This window comes from Ambystoma mexicanum, chromosome 7q, assembly GCF_040938575.1.
Source record: "Ambystoma mexicanum isolate Mex_15411 chromosome 7q, UKY_AmexF1_1, whole genome shotgun sequence".
Taxonomy (NCBI): domain Eukaryota; kingdom Metazoa; phylum Chordata; class Amphibia; order Caudata; family Ambystomatidae; genus Ambystoma; species Ambystoma mexicanum.
This window is the reverse complement of record NC_090941.1, coordinates 1000912684-1000928028: the sequence shown is the minus strand read 5'-3', so window position 1 is coordinate 1000928028 and position 15345 is coordinate 1000912684. Positions and strand designations below refer to the sequence as shown.

Below are 15345 nucleotides of genomic sequence, written 5' to 3'. Positions count from 1 at the left end.
ATAAACTGAGGCTACAGGCGCTGTGCGTCCCATTTATAACATCCGGTGACGTCGCCCTCGACGGAGGCCTTCGAGGGACATCGACTCGCCGCAGGACGCCCTCTGCCAAAAAAGTTCCGAGGTAGCACAACTGTGAACATTACATGTCAAAGATGTGGAATACATTGGAGGATGTTCCAGTCGAAAGAACGTAACCAGTTGGTAAGTAACTTGTTCATCTGAGGACCTCTCACTGCTAGAAATTGTTCAGAAGCTGAAGTTGATACTTGATGCTTAGTCTTGAAGCTGAGACGGAAGAAGAAGGTGAACCGCTGTTTCCCTTCAACGCAATCTGAAAGCTGCTGTGCCTTCCAGAAACTGACCCAAGAGAGGACCTGGCTCGGAGACCTCTTCCTGAGCTACGAGGGACCATCTTGCACTGCTAACCTTTGCCGAAGCCCTCTGGGAGCCAGCCTACGGAAGACTCAACCGGAGACTGGGACCGCCGAGGAGAATGAAGAGAAGCACCGGACAGCCGTCCCCCGGCTTCAACCAGGGTTTACAGGTTATAACCGCTGGAGGCCCATTGAAGCTGTGTTGCCCAGAAGCGGGGACCTCTTGACGTGGAGCCGCTGACGACCGGAGCCGCAACGCTCCCGTTGATTAAGACACTTTGAATCCTAGGAATCTCTTGCCAGCACCGTCGACTGCTTTGTCCCGCCGGAGAAAGTCGAGGCCGCTGACGCACCGATGAAAATCTGCCGGTGGGTTTCCCGCCATCTGAAGACCACAGATATGCCGACGACCTGACGCCCTTGCTGGGCCAAAGTTCTTCATTGACTCTTTGCGGCAACGAACTATCGTCGCTGAGGTGCACCACACGCCTCCTCTTCGCAGGACGTCCACGACCGATCGTCGACGAGCACCGCCAAGACCAAAGCTGCTGCCTCGCCACCGTTGACCCTTTTCTGCGTGGGATCTCCACGATCCGTGGCTCCTGCCTTAAAGGGTTAAAGGGAGCCGCTCAAGAAGGATCTGTCGACGACCCGACTTCGAACTCTGCTATTCCAGGTACACTGGGGTGGTAGAACCATTTAGAAGGAAATAAGACTCCTAGCGAATCAATATATGGACTGGGCTTATATTGAATATTTATTTACAGGTTGCCCAGGTGGGGGGGGAATCCTCATACAGAATGGTGCCTAGGAGTTGGGGCCCAGTATTCTGCCAATTGTTTAACCAACTTGCTTTCCTCCTCAAGTCTATTGTTGGTTCACTTTATTAATGGATTTGCATGCCATTTGAAACTGTCTACAGGTCATGCATTTTAATGGAATCAAGAGTAATTGTGGTACCGCATCAAGACTGTATATATTTATCATTTTAGAATTGCCGGAGTACAAAGTGTGTTATTGTATGTGTACATAATCAAAGCCTTATTTATATAAAGAACTTTGTTATAACTAGCATAGTGTGTGGACATTCCTTTGTGGGTGCTTGGGGACTAAACTGTACTTCAGATCCAGCCCGCATCACCTCCTGAGAGCTAGGCCTTGATTGCTCGCCCACATTTGACCAAATAGAGAATCTTGGCTGGGGTCCTCTGTGCTTCTCCTCTGCCACATAGAGCGGGAATACAGATACCCCCTCCAGCCTTTACACCCTCCGGAAGCAGGACGACCAGAGCTTGAGTCCCCTCAGCAGAGTGCAGGACTCAAGGGGTGAAGGAATCCCAACCGGGATCAGAGATCTGCAGTGGTGCTGTTTACCGTGTGCTGAAACCGCAAAGTGCTGCTGATCGAGAAGAGGCCGTAGCTGCCGACAACCTCCAAATTGCTGCCGCAGGAGTCCTCCAGACGTCCTCCCTCTTGTCCCCACGACTGAGGCTCAAGAACACAGGAACTGCATCGCTGCAACACGACAGAATCCAGCTAGACCACTCTTCTTCAAATCAGAGGTACTTTTTAGACTTGGGGTACTTACCTCAGTGTCTTTAGCTGTGCTCTTCTCACTTGAGACTTGCATTGGCTACTTTTGTTGGAGTTGATTCCAACTCTGCTTTCCACAAGTGTAACAGCGTGTGACCCTACAAGTGATTTCTACAAAGCTCTCTAACTTTGCAAGACTTTTTTTATTTTTTATCTAAGAAGTGACTCTGCTCCATAGACTGTGCCCCAATTGACTTTGGCTGTCCTGACTCCCTGCAGGCTCTACTAGTCCATTGACTTTGATATTTGTGTCCCTGATAGGTGGTAACTTGTTTTCGACTGTTTTTGTTGGGAAAGGCTTGTCTAGACTTCATTGGAAGATTTAAGTATACTCTCATGCCCTGAGAACCTGTTTGACCTTTTTTTCCTTCTGTTAACCCTTCTTTCTGCAACCTCAGAATCTGCAAAGTATAACTAGTGAAATGTAAATGCCATTACTGTCCTTGTGTATGAAGTCACCTCTGGGTGTAGGAAGTGTGTAAAACGCATCTCTAAAGAGTATCCACTAACTTGTGCTGATTCTGGAAAAGTATTTTAAAGTATATTTGATTGGTACCCATCTTGCCCTTTTTAAAGAATGCTTATTTAAAAATTGATGTTAAATAAATAACTATTTATAACTGAAACCTTGAGTGAAGTGTTACTTGGTTACTCGTATTTGCAAATTTCATTTCTAAAGCTCTACAGCTCACGTTTACCCCCCTTGGGATAGGCCTGGCTGCTCAATCACACTACCAACTTGTATAGTACAGACCTATACCAAAAGGTGGGTTACCTAATGCCAAGCAGATAAGTGTTGTGCAGTCTCAGTGTTACTACATCAATTCTTACCTAACACTCTGAACCTTCCCTGTGCAACTGAATAGCTTTATCGAAGGGGTGGGGGTCTGATGATCAGACTCCCCTTTCAGAAACAGAATTACTGCATCATTTTATTTAATACAAATTAAAATAGAACTGAACTTTTATACTCCCGTTAGATGGTAATCTGTCACAGGCATGTTTCTTCATTCCTTCACAAACCTTTTAGTTTCTACCTGCCTCATGATTGTGCTGGTAATTATCATGCTTTTTGTGCTTTCTTATATAAAAAAATATACTAAATTGATTCTACTTTCATGTCTACTTTTCAGACTTATTTTCAACTCATTGAATTTAGTTCATTATGGGATTTGTTTTATTTTAATTTCCCTCCTCCCCTACAGCTCTTGTATTTCGCTCCATGCATATGTTTCGTGAGGGCTTCTGATAGTTCCCTTGCTGGCAAATGCATTTTATTTCTTTTCATTTATGTTTCAATATTTTCTTCTGCTTCTCCGCTTTATGCATTTTATTTAATCAATGTTCTTGGCATTTACTTTCTTTACTGCTCTTTCACGTCCATTTTAAGATGCCTTACATCTGCTGAAATTCACGGTTCTGCACAGGTTCACAGTATTTGCAGAGCACTCCCAATAACAAGAAACCTTATTAAAAAATAGGTCTCCTGTTTTATGAGGTGTGGGTGCGCTCCCAATGCGGTGCGCTCCTAATGAAAACATTGGTTCGTTCTCAGTAGGCCCTAATTTCGTGGGTTCTAAATCTGTAACATCGTTTTCTTGCAGTTCCACAAAGTTGCGGTAGTCAAGGAGGAAAAGTTGGAAGGTAAGCTACTTATGGGACCTGTAATATTATGCCATTCTCCCCAATTTGAATGTTGGATAATTAAGAAATGAGATCACAAGAGGCAGGTGTAATATAATTTTGTTGCACATCCCTGATGTGTGGCCGGGGTTGGGTCAAAGTTGTGAGGGACAGCCCCTATTGGATACAGGTATGTCTCTCCCCCCCCCCGACCCCCACTCCAAGCTAATTCTAGTGTCCCCAAAGGCCTATTTGAGAGCCCCATTCTCAGTTTACTGCTGCAGGGTGAAATGGGGAAAGAAACCTGTCACTGATGCGTGACCCCTGATTGAATGCATGTAGTCCATTTCTATACCCTCAACACTTACAGAATCACTTTTCCCTTTACAACTATGCGAAATTCGGTGGACTCTAAGCAGTAAAAGATTGTCTCTTGATTTTCTTCTGATTTTGCTCATAGTTTGGACTGTATTAACTCCATCACCCCCATCTACTGTAGATCGCTTGGCTCTCCCACATCACAGATCTGGGGTATGGTTCAGATGGGAAGAATGTACTTAAGACATGCAGCCCTTCAGGTGCCATGTGATATACGTAATTAGTTGGTTTCCTGGTGGCTGCCGACATATACTTGCATTGGTTTTAACTAGAGAGGCTGCCCTGGGTTTTATTTACTTCAATAGGCATTTTTATTAGAGACTCAGAGGAAGGGTTGTCCGGGAAATAATTCGAGCCACCCTGAAGCCTTTACGATAATCTTGCGTATGTCTATTGAATTTAAAGGTAAGAAACAATATGATACACTTACGTGGCTCAAAATTATTTCAGGAAAGGTTTTTGTTACTTATACACTGTTATTTGTATTACAGAAGTGGTATGATGCATAATCTTTCTTTTAAAACATTGACGTAATCATTGGCAGCATTTTGGTGAATGTCAAAAGACTTTATGTAAATGAGAATTTTCCCCGAAATGAGTACTTAAATTGACTTCTAATGACAGCCGGTTCAGAATGAATCTCGACCGCATCTGCTTCAAAGCAACAAGAAAAGAGAGATGGAACAGAGTTTTGTGGTCGACTTCCAAATTGCGTATAGTAGGGAATATTTGGTCATCAGTAAATAGTTGACCAGATTGAGTGGCCGACCTTTAAATATGGTCAAGCTCTCCACCTGACTGCCCATTTATTGTCTTAGAGGGGGAACCTCAACATGTAAAGTGAAGTGGTGGCTGGGACTGGAGAGGTTTGGGGGCGAAGGGGCTGGAGAGAGGAATGCAGGAAAGGGAAATGTTAGGGAAAGCTTGTGAGCGGTGTAAGTACACCTGGGGTGTGCAGGCTTTGGAAAGGTTGTTTTAGGGGGGGCCCTGACTAGCAGAGAGCAGTGGGTGGGGGTGGGTGAAGACTGTAGGGCAAAGGCAGGGGGAAGTCATAGAGGTTTGAGACTGAGGGGGGAAGAAGGTGTAGGGACAGGAGTGGAAAACGTAGGAGTAGTGGATAAGGGGAGACTGGGTAAGGAGAAGGGGGCTAGGGAAAGAGAGGTTCAGGGGGACCCAACTCAAAAGAAAAAAAACAGGGAGGGTAAGAGCTAGAGGTAGTCTGAAAGAAGTGAAGGTGGAGTGATTGGATTTTGGGGAAACGTAGTTGCATTTGTTGCCCACCAGAGGTTTACCAATATACAATTGCTCATTGAAAATATCCAGTGTCACCCAATTTGAGTAGGGGTTAGGGGGGCGGTAGAGGTCATTTGAATGATCTGTTGTAAAAGTGCGGACGATCAAAGGACATAGAGCCTAGATTGATGACGGGAAGCCTAACATTGTTCAGCTACATAAAAGTAAACACAGGGCCGCATTAGGTTCACCACACAGTAGATAATATAACTGAACATAAAATGTCTAATGCTCTCTTGTTTTCCCTCTACCGCGTGTGCGTGTGTGCATGTGGATGGGTGTGTGCAAGTTTGTGAGCACATGCCAACGGGCTTAGCACATGGAGGGTGTGCTAGTGGATGGCAGGTGCATGTCCGGGGTGGTGGGTATATGTATGCAGTGTGTCTGCGCATGCTCACGCAACTGCGTGCACTTGCACAGACGCGTATGTGTGCAGATGCGATGTTGCAGGTGTGAGTGTGAACACCTGCATAGATGTGTCCAAACGCTGCATGCACACAGCCCCACCTTTGCACATAAAAGCATTGCTCAAACCTCTGCACACACAGTTCTACATACGCGCCAGCCCAACCCTACGTGCATACACACCTCCATGTACATGTGCACACACCTTAGCCTGCACTCAGACAGCCCTACTTGTATATGAATGCACCTAGCATGTGCATTTTCTCTGGCTGCACCCACCAACCCCTATCAAAATGCCCCTGTACACCTTGCCGCTCAGACCACTCGTTCGCTCCCCCCCAGCCCTTCATACTAAACTATGTGCCCTTGCAGCAAATTATTTTAAAGCAGCAGTTTTTCAACAAGTCAGGCCCTATTTAGATTGCCCCTTTATTGGCCTCCGAACCAGATAACGGATCTGTGTGATTTTTTTTTTTTCCATCACGGAAAAGTTTGCATGAGAAATGTACGCACCTCAAAAGGTTTGTACATTTCCCATGCGAACATACTCTGCACACCACTACATACCCCCACACCCTTCAACCCCCCCCACCAACTCCCTCAACACCCCCCCACCGCCAACATACCCCCACCCTACTTACCTTCGAAGACGTGCTGTGTCCCTGCAGCTCCAGTTCCCTTTCACTTCCGTGATCCGGCGCCGTAGGGTCCTTTTTTTTCTTTTTTCATTTTTTTTCCCGAAAGGTGCAGGGGTTTATACTACTGTAAAGTATATTGAGCGGGGTGTTGCGCGGGACATCCCCGCAGCCCCGGCCTTTTTTTCTTTTCATTTGGCAGGGTTGTCCCCCGCAACACCCCACTTGCAGGGGCAATACCCCAGCCCCAAGTCCGACCCCACCGAAACACCTAAACTCACACCACAAAAAGTTCAGACTTTTCGTGGTATTTGTTTTAGGTATTTTGGTGGGGTCAGACTTTTAAATTCGGTTAATTTGTCGTATACCCAACGCCCACCAGCACAGTAATTGGTAACATAACCCTGCTGAGGCACATAGTCACTTGTCAAAGCTGTGTGGTTATTTTTAAAAGTTTTCTTACCACCCGAGGTGGGTTTAATAGTCAGTCGGGTGTCTTGGAATGTGGGTTGAACCTCGCAGCATTAGCCTGCATTCCGAGCAAGCTGACGGCTACTTACAACCTGCCTTTTTCCCTCCCTCAACTCTGCCCCCCACACTTCTTTCTCCTCACCTACTACTTACTTGAAGGGGTTGCGGCGCTGCAACACTGTCTGGCCGCCATGGAAATGGGAAAGAGGTTCAAATCAGGGCTTTGCTTTCATTTGCATGACCGCCATGTTAGGTTAGTATTTCTTTGAAACAATGGTTTGTGCGCTCGCTATAACCGTTGTTCCAAAGAAATACATTCCAATTGGCACCCAAAGGTGTAATTCCGGGGTGCTAATAGCATAATCACAAGTTCTGAGGTCTGTATTGGGTCGCTCAGACTTATTTGCTAATGTCACCGGCTGTTTCTATTCGCTACGCCCCTCAGAGTTATTCAAATGTATGCCTAATATTTTGTATTTATTTGTTTACAGAAATATGTTCCACTAGTTTAGTGTTTTGGTGAAAGCCTTTGCCATAATGCGCACATAGGACTCAACAAAAGAATGGTAGGGGTTGGCCATGTATGCGGCTAACGGGGCAAAAAGATCTCCTCTCCTACTGTTAGGTAAGATTTTCATATTAATGATGCATCTCCCTGACGAGTGTCAGCCCCAGAACATTTTTGATGGACTGGTAGATTATTTTTCCCTATACCTCAGTGAGTGGGAACCTTTTTCCACACTCAGTCTTTTACTCTCTTTGAGTGTCGATTTTAAAACCCTCCATAGTGTCTTTTAAAAGTTATGCTCTTTGACAACTTTTTGGCAATACGTGCCTATTGTTGCTGGATTGCCCTAGGGGCTCCCCTTTTAACTTTCTATGGCTAACCTTGTGAGAACTACAGTTCCCAAGGTTAGAAAGGATATTTGGATCCCTTTTACATTTTATTAGGTGAGACCAGCACTCCCCACCTTATAGGAGAGATATGATATGGAATTTATAACGCTCCTATACACAGGAGTGCTGGGGAGATACTGAGTATCCCCTTTCTCATTATGAATGTAACATTTCAGTGTTCCTTGTCCTTTCTCAACCCTTCGCCAGACATCCAGGGAGAGAAATTCCTTTGTGTGATTTTTATCTTCGGCGGGAATCCTGTGGATTCCCCGCCCAGGCTCCAGAGAGTCTGTGATAGCAGGAAGCGAGGGAGAAGTCCAAAACTTTGCAGCCCTTTGTCTTCCAGCCTGGCTGTGAGAATCCAGTTCCAACTGGAATGCTGGCCGTCCTGAAAGGTCTGCCAACCCCCAAGTTTGAATGTTGCAAGGCTGTTTGATTGGCTGGGTTCCTGCATAAAAGTCCGATCCTGAAAGCTGAAGAGGTATTAGACCACTGGAACCAAAACGACGAGGAGGATGAAGAAACCGAAACCGAGGCGATTTCTAGCAACCGGAGAGCCTGCTGTAGCTCTTCCTTCCAATCGACCTGGGGACTCTGAAAACAACAACCCCGACCCAGAGCCTGGTGAGACCCACTAGACTCATGAAGACCTGCATTTTGAGCTATCTCGTGCCGTGCTGTGACCTTGCAGGGCTGCAATACCCCAATACCTTGGGACCTCGTGCCATCTGGCGTTGCACAATATTCTGAATCTCGCTGAAACTTCGTGGGCATCCTGCTGGGTCTCCAGAGGCATGATTCAGGTCTGAAAAGTCCCCTCACCAGAGTGCTGGACCTTGCAAACAACGAGAATCGGAGTCCTGTCTTCCGTTTTCTTGACCTAGGAATCCATCGACTGGGATTTAGGCTGCATATCCTGACGTATTCCTGCTGCAACTCTTCTTCTCTGCTGAGGGACTGCGTTGGCTGGGGTATTTTACCTACCTTAAGCCTTTGTGAGTTCTGTATAGCTTTGGGGTGTTTTCTGTGATTGGGAGGCCACTCATCCAGTTGCAAATATACTTTTCTGAATAGTGGGACACCGGTTCAAGGAACTGTATATACCTCTACTACTTTTGTGATAACACAGTTATACTAGGCGAGTAAGACCTTTTTGGTGTAATATACAATTACAGTTGCTATTCAGCTCAGTGGAAACACTTGTTTGAAGGCACGTAATAAATGCCATATAATACCGTATCATATAAACAAGAACTCTTTACACTTCTTTTGGATGCTTCAGGCAAACCAAGGTCAGCTACACCTAAAGGAACACTTTCCAGGAATGGCACACAGCTATTCTAGGCAGGTAAGACCTAATGTTGTAATGTTCTATTACAGTTACTTTTTAGGATCAGTGCAACACAGATTGAGGTAAGCAATAGTTCTTTAACTTGTTTTAGGATGGCACACAGCCAACACAAGGTAAGTAAAACATATATACCTTTTAAAGGGGCTATAAGCAACTTAAAGGTAAGTATAACCTTAGGCAGACTTATTCTGGACAGACTAACAGCAAATCAGGTGAAGCAGTACCCAATTTGGGACACTCATGCATTTATCCTAACAGGAATAGTAAAGTGAGACCAACAGCATTGCTTTTGGGGAATAGGCACAACCAATTCATAGGTGAGTACATTAACTTTATATGTACACTTTTCAGAATAGTGCAACACACATTCAAGGTAAGTGAGAACTTTTGTAACTGTGCACTCTCAGAGTTAGTTACCAACCAACTTCTTTTACAAGTAAGTAATTTTTACACACTTGTTATTCTTTTCAAGGCAGAACCCTTTTCTTATCCAGTCCTTCCCTTATTCTATCTCATGAGATCACGCCGAGGCAGTAGAGGCACCATAGTACTCTAAGTGTGCCAGCTGTAGGCAGGGTGAGATAGGGTTCAATTGCTGGCAAGGTCTGAGTCCCAGAGGAAGACTGTTCAAACAAGTAAGTATTTCACGAGGGTCCAGGGTCTTCGGAGAGACACCCTAGGAGGATTCTGCAGTGGGCCTGGGTGAACTGGATGAGTGGCCTCCCGATAAAAGAAAACGCCCCAAAGCTATACAGAAATCACAAAGGCTTAAGGTAGGTAAAATACCCCAACCAACACAGTACCTCAGCACAGAAGAGTTGCAGCAGGAAGACTAAATGGATCTGCAGCTAGAAACCTGGAGGATGGATTCCTTTCTCAAGAAGACGGAAAACAGGACTTTGGAAGGACATTTGCAGCAGGGTTCACAGGGCAAGGCTCCATGCAAGAGTTTCCCCACGTCTGGATGCAGCTCTGTGGATTTGGTGCCTTTTCAGGAGCACAGAAGAAGACTGAATATCGACGGTCGGATTCTCGTTGTTTGTATGGTCCACCACTCTGGTGAGGGGGCTTTTCAGACCTGAATCGTGCCTGTGGAGATCCAGCAAGATGGCCATGAAGTTTCAGTGAGATTCGGAATTCGGAAGACCGTGCACAGCCAGATGGCTCGAGGTCCCAGGGTACTGGGGTATTGGCGCCACACAAGGTTGCAGCATGGCGTGGGAAGGATCAAAATGCAGGTCGTCTTGAGTCTAGTGGGTCTCACCAGGCTCTGGGTCCGAGTCATCGTTTTCGTAGTCCCAGGGTCGATTGTAAGGAAGGGCACAGCTGGCTCTGGTCACTGGAAATCGTCTTGGCTGCATTTTCTTGATCTTCCTCTTTGGTTTTAGTTCCAGTGGTCGATTAACTCTTCATATTCCAGGATCAGACTTTTATGCAGGAGCCAGCCAATCATACAGTCTTGCAACATTCAAACTTGGGGTGGGGGGAGGGGTTGCCAGTCCTTTCAGGACAGCAAGCCTTCCAGTTTGAACTGGATTCTCAGTCAGGCTGGAAGACGAAGGGCTCCAGAGTTTAGGACTCCTCCCTCGCTTCCTGCCTTCAGACACTCTGGAGCTTGGGCGGGGAATCCACAGGATTCCCGCCGAAGATAAAGTTAACATAAATGAATTTCCCACCCTGGATGTTAGGAGAAGGAACAAGAAAGGACAGAGAATGGTAAAATGGCAAAAAAAGACTGGGGCCAGTTTTGTAAAAGGAGCACCCATGGGTTCCTTTACTCTGGCTGTGGAAACAGCCCAATGTAAAGGTGCACTGAATTAATAAAAAGGTTCACTGCCATCAGTCATTAAAGGTAGGTTTGTCCTGTAACATAAATGTTACTTTTAAAATTAGAAAGGGGATACTCACTTTCTCCCCAGCACTCCTCATAAGATGGGGGGGGGGGGTGCAAATGTGTACATATGTAAAAGTTCTCCCATTACAGACATGTGTAAATGTTATTAAGAATTCTAACCTTGAATGTTTATAGCCCATGGAGTGTACAGCATAACACATTCCATTCTGGAATGGAACATTGGGGTACTGTTGTTAGAGAGAGATGTTCTGACTTGAAGGAAGAAGGCACACTGATGAAATGGCAGGTTGCGGCTGCTTACTATGTAACTTAGTGAGAATCTGATGGAAGTAATTCATTCTTAAAATTACATCAATGTGCCTCAAGTGTGCATCCCATTAGTGGTCTAGTCTTCATAAAATGTAAAAGGGATCCAAATATCCTTTCTACCCTTGGAAACTGTAGTTTTTACAAGGTTAGCCAGAGAAAGTTAAAAGGGGAGCCCCTAGTGCAACCCAGCAACAATAGGCACTTATTGCCAAAAAGTTGTCAAAGAGGATAACCTTTAAAAGACACTATGGAGAGTCTTAAAAATGACATCCATAAAAAGAGTACTCGGAGTATAAGGAAAAATAATCCACCAGTAAAAGCAAAATGTTCTGGGGTTGACCCAGGTCAGGAAGATTTATCATGACTATGAAAATCTTACTTAGCATGGGGCCATTTCCTAAGGGAAGTAACCCATCCTATAAAGGAAGTAACCAAATCTGATCTAACAGACACTTTAGTCAAGGGCCACCAACATAACTAGTTCTTCCTCTCCATGCAGCCCTCTGAGATAAAAATGTAAAACTATAGAAAAAAACAGTGCATAAATATTTGGACTCGGAGCAGGAGCTCCTCTCATCTGTGGGCATATGAGGTAAGCCCTGGGGCTTCGGCGGCATCTGCACCTATCGAATTCACTTCCCGCTGCTAATTGCAAAATTGCGCTTTCTTTGGCCCCCCGTTACCCAGCCCGGCCGCTCTGATCCACTACTGATGCCGTGGGAAATCCTCTTTTGCACACACATTCTGCCACCATTTCAAGTGTGTGAAGGACTTGCCTTTCCAAAATGGCCGCTTTATTTTGATTTTCGAATCGTATCTCCTGGAGACCAGTGCGACACCTGATTGGCCTGCTGTGGCAATACAGCCAATCAGGAGGCACCGGCAGGCGTGAGCCGGCCTCCAAGGAAGGCAGACCAGAGAGGCTACATGACCGAGCCAGACCAGAGTTTACCAGAGGCCAGGGCTGGAAACTCTGCCCAAATTCTCCTTGCTCCTACGACTGTCTACACGGACTGTGCGGTAAGCAACACACCTGCTCATGAATCCGCACTCCTACCATATCTGACATGCTTCAACCTAAATTGCCCACTGTAATTTCGTCAACCCTGAACCGATTTGTGAGCCTATACCCACACTGCGCAACCCATCGTGCTCTGCCTGCGGCTGCTAGCCTGCTTCCCTGTTGCATGTTTACAGTGCAACCATCAATGGCGTACACCGCCAGGAACTGGTATCGGCACTCCCGACCGCCTATACTACGGGCTACTGCCCCCTACCGCACATACAGACTGCGAGAGAGAGTCTGGTCCGCTGTAATTTATAACGGCACTCACTGGACTTAAAAATCCATGTTGCTTGTGAAACTGCATTTGCCCTTCCGTTGATACTATAAACCAATTTGACTGTTTTGTATAAATGCCCAATAGCCTATTGCTCAATCACTCAACCTCAGGATGCTTATTTTCATGTTCTTCGCCATTCCAAGCACAATAATTATCTATGGTATGATCGGAGGTCCCCACTATCCATTACAGGTTCTACCTTTTGGGCTCACCTCTACCCCAAGGTTCTTGGCCAAGTTGCTCCTGGTAGTGTCAGCTAGTGTAAAGATGGGGGGGCAGAGGGGGATCCCCTCTTCCTCTACTGGATGATTGGCTGATCAGAGCCCCCTCCCTGGGACATAACCAGGATCATCTCAGCCACACCTGCATCTTCTTGCACAAACTGAGCTTCGCCCTGAACTTCAATAAGTCCCTGGTGACACCCTCAGACTCTCCAGATCATTGGAGCGGTCTTGGACTTATGAGAACAGCTTTCCCTCCTGAGGTCCGGGTTTAGCACATTCAGCAGTTGGTCACGAAATTGTGCCAGAGGCCTGACTGAGGAGTTCACGTCAGTGGGCCCTCGGATTTCAATGGTAACAGTTCTCGGGCAGCAGGATGGACTTCATGTCTCGAACCGGTTCGCACAGGCCCTCCTGCTGTGAGAGGGCACAGAGAATTTGTTGGCGGGAGAACCTTTTTGGCAACCGTGGCCGGAGGCGACTGTGGTTAAAGGTGCCTCCCTGAAGGGTAGGGGCCCAGTCCTGAATGAGCGTACAGTGAGCAGGTTGTGCTCCGTAATAGAGTCGAGACTCCACATAAATTGGTTGGAGCTGAGAGCTATTAGGCTGGCGTTATTTGATACAGTGAAAAACTGTTGTGATCATGACTGTACGTAGCCCTTCTGGGCAAGGCCATCTGCCCTCAGCAGTAGACCTAGTTCTCATTAATAGTTTTACTCCCAACTTCAAAATGTTTTATCTGAAGCACTGGAGAGCACAATAGCAGTTTCTCAAATTGTATAATGGGAAATATGAGGATCCATTATCCGTCAGAGCTTGCGGCTCCCTTCTTTATTCAGACACTAACCCAAATAAGGGTTTCCTCACTTCAGGATGACCTTCTCTATGAAACAGACCTTCCCAATAGCGACACTACAAGGGAATCTCTGGTTCAGATGGAAGGGCGATCAGGACCACCAGGCCAAGCAATGAAGAAAGAATGAACATCATTAATTTCAGCTGGGAATGTGTACAGATAAATTGTGTATGTACATACATTTGGGAGTGCATTTCATGCAGTCATAGAGACGCCATGTCCACATATGCCATAGAAAGTTAAGGGCTGACACACTGCGCCCTTGCCAGATGCTATGGGAGGTCTTGAGACAGCATGAGTTCTTAGCCAATGATACTGCTTTAGATACACAGTAGGATTTGATATGTTAAATATTAATTTGACTGTTTATGGCTCCGCATTAGCACTAGTATCTTGCTCGATGTTGCACAATATAATGCACTTTATACCAGTACTTACTGAACCCTTATTGTGATATATTATGGATCTCTGCATCGCCGTTTTACTATTATGTCTTTAGTTGTACAGCGCTATCCACTTTAGATCTGCATGCACCTTAAGAGCATTAGCTATTATTGTCTTCATATTTATCATGATGTGCCATTTGAGTATTGATGCTTTTGCATTAGCAATTTATTATGCTGCTCAATGTTGCACAGGATTATGCACTTTAAAGTTTTCCACATGGTATTTACTTTTTTTTTGTTGCATCTCTAGTTGTACTGTACTATGCACTTTAGCCCTGAATTGATCTTGAGAGCACAAGCATTTAACTAATTTCATGATATGCTATTGAGTGTATTTGTGACCTATTATGGCTTTGCCTTATCATTTTATCTCGATACATGTTTTTGCACAGCATTAGGCACCTTAGACATGTATGGGATGTCCGAGCATAGACCCTTAACCATAGTGTTTAGTATATCACTATGCACTTAGCTACAACTCCCACTGATGGATAATGCCTAGAAGCGTAACATATTGTCAAATCATTTGGTGTTTTGGGCTTGTGAGTTCTGATCTGATTAGATTAGTATTTTGCCACCTCGTGTCAAGGCTATACTATTGCCTTTTGCATTCTGCAGTGTTTTCCTGCAGGAGTGTGCACTGACACACATCCGGCCTGCGGTCTCATTGGTATTTAGTTTGGGCTCTTTGCTACCTACACAACATCTCAACTATTCATCATCTGTGAATGCCTTGGGCTTTCCGAGGTGAAAGTTTCATCAGAACCACACTTTTTGTATTCAGCACTCGCATGAATGACTCACTTAAGTTAACGCATTGCAACATGGCCGACAGCGTGTTTTTGAAGGCACCAGTCCTTTTATTATGTCTAGAGCTGTTAATTTCTTATGTCTCTCTCTATATATATATTTCTGAGGCTTGTGGAATCTGCTATATATATATATATATATATATATATATATATATATATATATATATATATATATATATATATACACGCACACCCACCCACCCCAAAAAAGGAGCCAGACATGTGATGTCATCAGTGATGTCATCAATGATATTTGTGATGTCATCTTTGATGTCCTGGGTGTTAGTCTTCGCAGTGCACGGTGGTGGCGCGAGTTATGGTTGCTTAGCTTACCTTAACTGGCGAATTTCAGGGGTTTTTCGATTTTACTTGTAACCATAACGTCCCCTTAAAGTTTTTTTTACTGAATTTCACAGGTGTTTAGTAGTGCTAATTAACCATAACGTCCCTTTAACAAAGTTTTTTTACTGAATTTCATAGGTT

General features: G+C 45.2%; 1 protein-coding gene across 1 annotated transcript in view; it reads left to right on the top strand.

Moving 5' to 3' along the window:
• POLD3 (DNA polymerase delta 3, accessory subunit) overlaps positions 1 to 15345 on the top strand; it is a 526599-nt gene that overhangs the window by 143886 nt on the left and 367368 nt on the right. Inside the window, exon 4 of the mRNA XM_069640165.1 lies at positions 3572 to 3611. Coding sequence (XP_069496266.1) covers positions 3572 to 3611 — 40 coding nt within the window. The remainder of the gene's footprint in view (positions 1 to 3571; positions 3612 to 15345) is intronic.